The following is a 9,388-nucleotide window of genomic DNA, read 5'->3' as shown; positions in this document are numbered from 1 at the left end:
AAAATAGTCTAAGACTTCATCTTACAAAGGGAACCATCAGTTTAGATCAAGTTGTCATTAAAGTTTCAGTGGACCGAGAAAGGCTTTGATCTGCTCTGGCTCAATACATCAGGCCACTAAGGGCCTGGCGTGTGATTTGTCAGAAATAAATGACAAATTCTGAGTTTGAGCGGCACAATGCTGCAGGCAGCTATTAGCTGAGCATCACTGTGTGTCATGCAGGGTCACTGGGTGAAGACTGTCAGTGCAGTCTGGGAGTTACTCCACCGTCCGCCTCATTAATGGACTCCAAATATGATTGAATGCTCATTAAAATCAGTGACGCTGCCTGCCGGCCACGACTCTGCTCTTTGATCCCAGCAAGATTTATCTGAACCTCCCGGAGCAGACACTGTAACCTCAGGACAGTGGCGTTAACCAGAACAATGTGGAGGTACAGAGCACTCTGACACTGTTTTTCACATTAAATGTCACATAACAGGTGAAAAAGATAGTTATTGTGTATGTGTGACAGTTCGATGAAAAAACAGAAAGGTGAGTGAGCTACTCAAAAATCTGAACTTGGTAATATAAAATCAGTCTAATTAATTCAAATTAAGAGCATTAAGCAGATGAATTAGCAGCTTCTTCTGTCCACACACCAGTCCAAAGCCGTTTTTACTAATGTCATTTTAAAGGATTAGTCAGAGGCCACTGTTATGGAGCTTGTGATTAAATACTGCCACCTTGTGGCAACAAGTCAGATTGAAGGGGAACATGTTTCCTCTCCACATGGAGTGGCTTTCCAGCTCTGACAAAATTACAGCAATCATTTCAATGTGGTTTGATGAATTACAAAATGTCACAACGCATTATAATCCATGCAAACAGACATGCCTGCTCAAGCGGACAGTATTTCTTTTGAAAAAAAAAAGTTAAGTAGTTTTTGATCCAGGTCCAGAAGAAGGATTTACTGAATGAGAACAGACTGTAAAGTCTTTGAAAAATAGTTGAAATAAAGTCTTTCCAATGCTTTAAGTCTAAACATTTTAGCTTTTTCAAAACAAATTAACAGTGCTTAAACGTTTTCACAAAAAAACAATGCTTTAATTTTTTTTGACAAACTAATCTTTTAACTTTTTTTTAACCTACCCGTCATTTAACTTTTTTTTTAAATAGTCATTTCACTTCTACAGCTTCTTCGGTATTATTTGGCTATTTCAGCTCCAGCATTCACACCTGCTAACTTTTTCTGGTTGTTTTTCAAATTAGTAAAGTACATTTTGACTAAAGGCCCGAAGAATTAGAATATACTGTAAAGTCTTCTAGGATAATATTGGAATTAATGAAAAAATAATATTTTTTGGGCAGGGGCTCGGCGGATGATTGACGTGCGCTTTAAGTTTTTCCACCCACTTTTCAGCCAATCAGGGCGAGGGGGCGGGACTTCGGGGTAATCTTTACAAAATGGCGACTGTTGTTGTTTTGCCGCAGGGTCACTGAATAAATCCGTTTTTCATCCCTGTAATATTCTGCATCGGTGGGCAGAAACACCCCCCAGCACAGGTCAAGCGCCCTACGGGTCGTCTCCGAGCGGACTGAGATGAAAGGTAAAGAGCGGTCACCGATTAAAAAACGCTCCCGGGCCTTGGATGATATTCGAGACCGGGGAGGATGCAAGAAAATGGGGGCTCTGTCCGTCTCCAGCGGGAGCAACAACGGGAACAGTTCCGTCAAAAGCGACGGCGGCTCCACGCGACGGAGCCTGCTCGGGGAAAAGAGGGACCGGGACTTCGACGGGCACAGTCGGGCTGGGAACAACCACAGCTGTCAGGCGGCGGCGGCTGGCTCCGTCGGTAAGAACCACAGCCTGAGCCTGACGCTGGATTTAGCCTCGGCTAGGACCGCCTCGCGGGGGGAGCCGCGCGTGCAGCCGCCGAGCGCCGAGAGTGAGTACAAGACGCTGAAAATCAGCGACCTGGGCACGCAGCTGAGCGACGAGGACATCGAGGACGGCCTCTTCCACGAGTTTAAGAAATTCGGCGACGTGAGCGTGAAGATCAGCCGCAGCAACGACGAGCGGATCGCCTTCGTGAATTTCAGAAAGCCGGAGGACGCGCGAGCCGCGAAGCACGCGCGGGGCCGGCTCGTGCTGTACGACCGGCCGCTGAAGATCGAGGCCGTGTACATCAACCGGAGGAGGAGCCGCTCCCCGGTGGAGAGGGAGCTGTACGGCGCGGCCCCGGCGCACAGACACTTGCAGAGACCGCTGTCGCCCACCGGGCTGGGATACCGGGACTACCGGCTGCAGCAGCTGGCTCTGGGGCGGCTCCCCCCGCCCCCGCCGCCCCCCCTGCCCCGGGACCTGGAACGGGACCGGGAATTCGCCCTGTTTGAGGCCAGGACTCGTCCGGCTTTCATCGCAGAGCGGGCCGCTTTCCGCGAGGAGGATTTTATATCACCCGAGGATGACCAAAGAGCCAACAGGACGTTGTTTTTAGGAAACCTGGACATTAATGTGACGGAGGCGGACCTGAGGAGGGCTTTTGACCGCTTTGGGGTCATAACTGAGGTGGACATCAAAAGACCATCGCGTGGACAAACCAGCACATATGGATTTCTTAAATTTGAGAACCTTGACATGGCTCACCGTGCTAAGCTCAGCATGTCTGGCAAAATAGTGGGCTGCAATCCAATAAAGATAGGCTATGGAAAAGCAACACCCACCACACGCCTGTGGGTGGGCGGGCTCGGACCCTGGGTTCCATTACCCGCTCTGGCGAGAGAGTTTGACCGTTTTGGCACCATAAGGACCATTGACTACCGGAAGGGGGACACGTGGGCCTACATTCAGTATGAGAGTTTGGACGCCTCTCAGGCTGCGTGCACGCACATGAGGGGCTTCCCGCTGGGAGGCCCAGACAGACGCCTCCGGGTGGACTTCGCAGACACTGAGCATCGATACCAGCAGCAGTTCTTGCAGCCTCTCCCGATCCCACCTTTTGACATGGTGGCCGAGTCGTTTGTTCACCGCGCCACGCCTGAACCCCTCCGGGTCAGGGAACGGACTCCACCGCCGCTGCACTTCAGGGAGAGAGAGCTCTTTCCCGGGGCCGAGTGGCCCAACCCAGCTATCCGGGAGCGGGTACGCGCCTCGCCCTTTGAGCCGCTGGAGCATTTGGAGCGAGAGCGGCGGGCCCGGGAGCCCTGGTCTTTGGAACGAGAGCTGCAGGCACGAGAACCCGCACGGAAGCGGCGGCTGATGGAGGACGGACGTCATCTGGACCACTCGCCCGACAGCACAGAAAGGACAGTGAGGCGCAGACACGTGTCTCCGGACGGCAGCCCCGGGGGCAGCAGCAGAGACGGGGGACGCTTCAGTGACTCGGAGCGACCTCTGCGGGGCGAGAGAGCCTCGCCAGTACGAGAACGGCGTGGTAGCATTGAAAGAAGCGGTGCTGAACGGAGACTGAAAGGCCAGAGCCTCTCTGACAAAGGACCATCGAGCAGCACCATTTCGGTTGTTGGAGAGCGCAAGCGCAAAGCCTGCGAAGGCGGTAAAGGGCCGGTCAAGAGAGAACGTTCTGAGAACAGCTCAAAGGGAGGCCCCCCATCCAAAACGGACAACACGAAACTCGGCCTGGCCTGGCAAGGCATGCTGCTGCTGAAAAACAGCAACTTTCCAGCCAACATGCACCTGCTGGAAGGCGACCACAGCGTGGCCAGCGACCTGCTCGTCGAGAGCTCCACGGGGAGGCAGGTGAGCGAGCTCAAGATCACGCAGCGTCTCCGCCTGGACCAGCCCAAGCTGGACGAGGTGTCCCGTCGCATCAAGGTGGCCGGCCCCAGCGGCTACGCCATCCTGCTGGCCGTTCCCGGCGCCACGGAGGATTCGTCTTCGTCCGACCCGGCGGCCTCCACCCAGCGGCCGCTCCGCAACCTGGTGTCTTACCTCAACCAAAAGCAGGCGGCTGGAGTCATCAGCCTGCCTGTGGGCGGGAGCCGAGATAAAGACAACACGGGGGTCCTTCATGCTTTCCCTCCCTGTGATTTCTCCCAGCAGTTCCTGGATTCTTCAGCCAAAGCTCTGGCAAAAAGCGAGGAGGACTATCTGGTTATGATTGTGGTTCGTGGAGCCTCGTAAAAAAAAAAAAAAAAAAAAAAAAAAAATACACTAAGTTCAAGTTGTAAAAAAAAAGAATCTGCTGTATGTCAGTAACTATTGCATGCTGTGTTCTGCATCAAGGGGTACACTAGTATGGGTCCTTAGTTTTTGTATGTTGCCATGTAATCCACTGAAAGGACAAACAGCCCTCCGATAAAACTAAACAGGTCACGTGTTTTTGGACGTACTTTTCAAAAGGTCAATGATTTGCAAAAAAAAACGTTTCCGACAGATATCCGTTAAAAGGTTCAGTACACAGAGAAATGTGTAGGAGTTAAAGTCGACATTTCACTGCGTTTTATGTTACTGTTTTTACAAAAAAAAAAAAAAAAAGGTTTTCAAGTTTCACCACAAACATAAGAAACAAAGGAGCTCGGATTGCAAGGAGTAAATTAACACAATAACACCTCTATTACAGTTTGCACCACGGTTATAGGAATGCATTAATCGGCACAAATCACAAAAAACTTCACCAAGCCAAGGAAGATATATAAATCCTTCATTGATTTCGGAGGAAATTGTCATAGTTAAACATCACGTGGTGTTGTTATTGGTGTTATTGTGTCAAGCTCCTGCACGGTTACTGACTTGAATTACACTACGACTGTTGTTACTCAGCCATAGAGGAGACTAAGGTGAATATGGCTGCTTTTTTTTAATTTAAATGAAGGTTTTTTTGCATCCCCTCCAGTGAACCTTGCTGCATTCACAGCTATTTTTACGTTACCGCCCGGGAATGCAGCGCGATTCACCGAAGAGGATTCACACGCATGTTGTTTCTGTTGACAGTCACTTTTATCTGTGTGGTTCTCAAATTCTGAAACCAGTGTGAAGGTTACAAGTTAAAATCCCCAACATTTCGCTCACCTTTGGGTTCTCTGATCTGTTGAGATTAGTTTGCATGCTTTGTATTCCTCAGAATTGGAGCGTTGAATCGAAACACTGGTAAAGCTAAACGTCCGTCAACTCGGTGTGGAATGATAAATACTAACAATGTGAACGTTTGCCCAGAGAGCAGCCCGTTAACACAGTTCTCATAGCATAGTAAAGGAAATACTAACATTTTATTGATATTTTTCTACTTCAGATTTTAATTTTGTGCATCCCAATCTTAGAAATGGTTGTGAAATGTGCTCTCTGGAAACTCTCTGTAGCGATGGACACAGAGCGTAGAGGATGTTTGTGTTGACAGCCTGTTTCATTTATTTTCCTCCAAGAAAAAGAACTTTCAAAACTAGTATAGCACTAATTTTTTTTTCTCTTCAGTTTGTAGAATCTGTGCAGGTTTCTAGTTTTAGAGCTAACTTAACTTTTAAAACTTAGCGGTTTTAATTGGACAGTATTTTTTATCCAAGCTTGCCAACGTTTCCCCACGGCCTGCTTCCCCTCTTTTGTTTTGCCAGCATATGTTTGTTTTTTTTTTTTTTTTTTTTTTTTTTTTTTTTTTACATGCACTGGTTACTAACCATGCATCCTAAGTTGATGGGTTTGGTTTAAAATGTATTGAAAATATTCCTATGTGGGGGGAGGAGGGGGTGGGGGGGCTGTTGTACATTGTGAACTTGGCTTCCACTGCAACCTGGGACTTCGGAGGAGACGAGCGAGCGGAGCTGCACGGAGGCTCCCCGAGTGTTTGTGAGTCCTCGCCGACGAGGCAGCTTTTGAAGTTGTGTAGCCCATCCGCACCTGTGATGACTTCTGTTTTTAAAAGTGGAAAAATTGAGCAATGTACACTTTGATGTCACGGGAACAGGAAAGTCCGTAGAGCCCATGCGAAGCTGCGAGTGCGTTTTGGGCGCCTGATGTGACCGATTATCAATAAATTGTTCATTTGAAGGGAAACGTGTTTCTTCGATGGAAGTGAATTGGAGCAGCGAGCTGCGGTGCCGGGTTGTGTTTCCACGGAGTTGTGATTCTTGTTTCCGCACACGAGGAGGGGAGACGACTCCCGGTGTGTTTAGCAGAGCGGTGAGGAGAGACCCCACCCCGACCCCCCCTCCCCCTCACTTCCTGTGAGGAGCACTGTTCACTGACAGGCCAGTTCTGAGCTCTTAAGTTTGGCTCTTTCATACTCTGGCCCCCCCCCTCGACCCCCCCCTGTTCCTGACGGCATGTGAACACCTGATCAGGATCAAGGAGCCTCGCTGGTCCTCTTCTTTACAGAATCCGGTTCTTCGCAGGAAGAAGAGGGCCGGAGCCGTTTGGCCTTGTGCTCTGTGCTCCGTCACACACTCCGCCTGGGAGCTGGCAGGGGAACCTGCTCTGAAAGGTGTGTAGCGTCCACAGTGCCGGCTGCCTGGCTGAACCTCCGGGCCGGCGTGGTCTTCACTGCACGCCGCCCGCTCATTTGAATCGATTTGTTTGCATGAGGGAAGAGGATTGGCTCAATCGCCAGCTAGGAGTATTACCGGCCCCGGCCTTGGCGTTCTCCTCTGATTGAACGCTCTCCGAGGAGACGGGCGAAGAGGCCTGCAGCGGATGGAACAGGAAGAGGCCCGACCGTTCACAACCTGCAGGCGTCGCTGGGAGGAATCCACGCCGCGGACGCCTCGGCCTCCTCCACCCTTCCAGGAGCTCGGCTGCTTCCCCCTGGAAGAGTTTCAGGGAAGAGTTCTCCATTTGCTCCATTCTAGCTGTGTCAGTGTGAATGCAGTCGCCAGAGAAACATTGCCACCTTGAGGACCGAGAAGCTCCTGCTCCGCCCCCCCCTTCCTCCTCTCCTCTGGTCCCGGACCGAGGTGGACTCACCGAGCGGCCGCCGTGTGCCGAGCGGCGCCATGGTGAGTAAGGTGCAGCCGTGCCGCCTGCCAGCTCTGTATCGGTGGCGGAGCGGCACCGGTGAGTATCCAGTGTCAACAACACGATGTTTTCCAACAACACACGCAAAGTGAGACGCCGGCTTCCAGCCAAAGTCGTTCAGCGAGCCGCTTCCCGTTAATGTCCATCAGCATTAATCACCAGTGTCAGCAGTGCTCCGTGGGATGTAGAGCTTTATTGACCCACTGAGCTGAACAAGGTCACCTTTAGTCGTCCAAAACTTTAGAACCTCTCGGGTTGAGCTAACTCTAAAAGAGTTGCAGGAATTGTGGGAATCAAGTTAAATTTGTTGTATCAGTGGAGATAAAGCAGCAATCAAACCTTCAAACAAGACTTAAAACTCTGCACATTCACTGGAAACTGACAGAAAAATTCCATTGATAGGAATTAAATAGACATTCTAATATAGTCTGAGAGGTGAAGGTGGTGGAGTTTGGTTTAAAGGTTTTGTTTATTCCCTCACAGAACAGGTAAATAAGAACATTTGACTTCAGGCACTAAACTGGGATCGTTTGAGTCGTTTCTACTTCAGTGGACATTCACTGTTGGTTTTTGTGCTCCCGCATGATTCAGATAGCTTTAGTTTCTGGTTAGTTTGTGCTAAATTGTAGTGGCACATTTATCAATAGTGATCACAATTACATAATATTTAACTAGAGTGAAAATAAGTCATTACAATTCGGTGAAATGAAATTACAATGCTTTTTTCCAAGGTTAGTAAAATCATTTCAAACTCCACTCTTGATTTGAATCCTGGTTCTCAGCGGAAATTAAAATTTATTGATCACAGTCTCCGACAATATTGATCCACTGAATGATTAAAGATCGCTGTAAATCCAGCAAGTGGAAAATGCCTTGTTAAATGAAGTATTGAATCACAGTGTGTAAATCATTACATTAAACAAGACTTTTCTCTGTACTGGATGAGATTCAGGCCTCGGTATCAAAAACCAGAGGAGAGGAGAAGAAACTAACAGACATGTTGGTTTATTAGTAAAACCACTGAGAGCAGTGAGGTGAGGTTTGTGGGAGAAACAGACCTTTAGACAAAAATCAGAAGTTTTTGGTATATTAATGACTCATTTCTGTGAAGAGAAAGCATTAGGTAATTCCAAGATATTCCAGATGTTAAAGGTGAATTATGACTAAGTCTAATTCCACATGCACTTTATCATCAACTGTCAGTTTCACACAGCTGGATCAATATTTTTTTCCTCCCGATAGATTTGAAGTTCTGGTGCACATTGGTGAGTAATCTGAATTCAGTCCTGATTCACTGACTTCATTTTGCATCAGGAGATTAATGTGATTCACACACATTTCCACTCTTTAGCCCATTATCATTCACTTCTTTCATTGTAATATTAAACACAAAACTGAACTGATATTCAGTTCTCAAAACACATGACTGAATACGCTCATAGCACTCAGGTTTGGTTTATTCGGATTTCTGGTGCTGATTAAACTGTGTTTTATGTTTCTTACACAGATCCTCTGGACATCAGTTTGTTTCCAGGATCGGCGGCGGCGGCGGCGGCGTCTTCTGTGAGTAACGTCTTTTTCTCACACTAACACCAGTAACATAGAAATGAGAGGAAAACTCGATGCTTTGTTGTCACTTTACAACACGAGTGTTATGTTAATGTCTGTGAGTCATTTTGTGGATGAAACGATGTGCAAATAAAGTGTTTTGATTGACTGTAATCCGTGTTTTCTTGGCCCGTCGCGGTCGTTTCCTCCTCTGAATCACACACAACAACACAGTGAGTCACACACCATCAGTTTATTACAGCTGACCTGTGCGCCGCTACAAGGCTTAACAAAGGAACTCTACAGGCTCAGAACAAGATATCTATGATTGGTTAAGCATATTCTCTAAATCCGGGAGCCCGAGTCGTGACTAAACCAGTGCTTCATCCATGAACGCAGCAAGAGACATTGAACATGATGAAATGGCATCAAAACAAAAAAAACGAATGTTCATCATCGGTGGGTCTGAGACGGTTTTCAAAAAGTACACAAAAGTTATTTCAAGATATTGCTCTGGCGCTTAATCCTCAACATATCCCAGAAAAACTAACAAGCATCATAAACCAAACCCAAATCTACTCTTTAAAGCATCAAATACTTTCCATAGAAGAATTATCAAGGTAGAAAATATCCAGAGGAGCTGAATCACACAAGCGTACCGGCGGTGAATGCAACTCGTGAGCCAAGAGAGCTTTTGTGCGTGACTGTCGTTATAGAAACAATACAAAGAGCCTTGCTCTGTATTGTGAAAGCGAGCTGAGGGGGAATAATTTGGTGCTAATTGCGACAGGATTCTTGAAGTAGAAACCTTCTGCCGCCACGAGAGGGCAGCACAACAACACCCGTCCGCAGGATTCTGGACTGTCCTCAGTTAAACCAGGACGAACAGAATCAGGA

General features: G+C 48.0%; 1 protein-coding gene across 1 annotated transcript; it reads left to right on the top strand.

Annotated features, from left to right (window-relative positions):
- Positions 1-1,431: 1,431 nt before the first annotated feature.
- Positions 1,432-4,525, top strand: rbm15 (RNA binding motif protein 15). Its single transcript, XM_030118943.1, has one exon. The coding sequence runs from the start codon at positions 1,583-1,585 to the stop codon at positions 4,121-4,123; it is 2,541 nt and encodes an 846-aa protein (XP_029974803.1). The 5' UTR covers positions 1,432-1,582; the 3' UTR covers positions 4,124-4,525.
- Positions 4,526-9,388: the final 4,863 nt, after the last annotated feature.

The sequence above is a fragment of the Salarias fasciatus genome, chromosome 20, assembly GCF_902148845.1.
Source record: "Salarias fasciatus chromosome 20, fSalaFa1.1, whole genome shotgun sequence".
In the NCBI taxonomy this organism is placed as follows: Eukaryota; Metazoa; Chordata; class Actinopteri; order Blenniiformes; family Blenniidae; genus Salarias; species Salarias fasciatus.
The sequence above is the reverse complement of the archived record's forward strand: the minus strand, read 5'-3'. Positions and strand labels throughout refer to the sequence as shown.

Coding starts and splice junctions, on each gene's coding strand:
- rbm15 (XM_030118943.1), top strand. CDS start 1,583: ATGAAAGGTAAAGAGCGGTCACCGATTAAAAAACGCTCCCGGGCCTTG.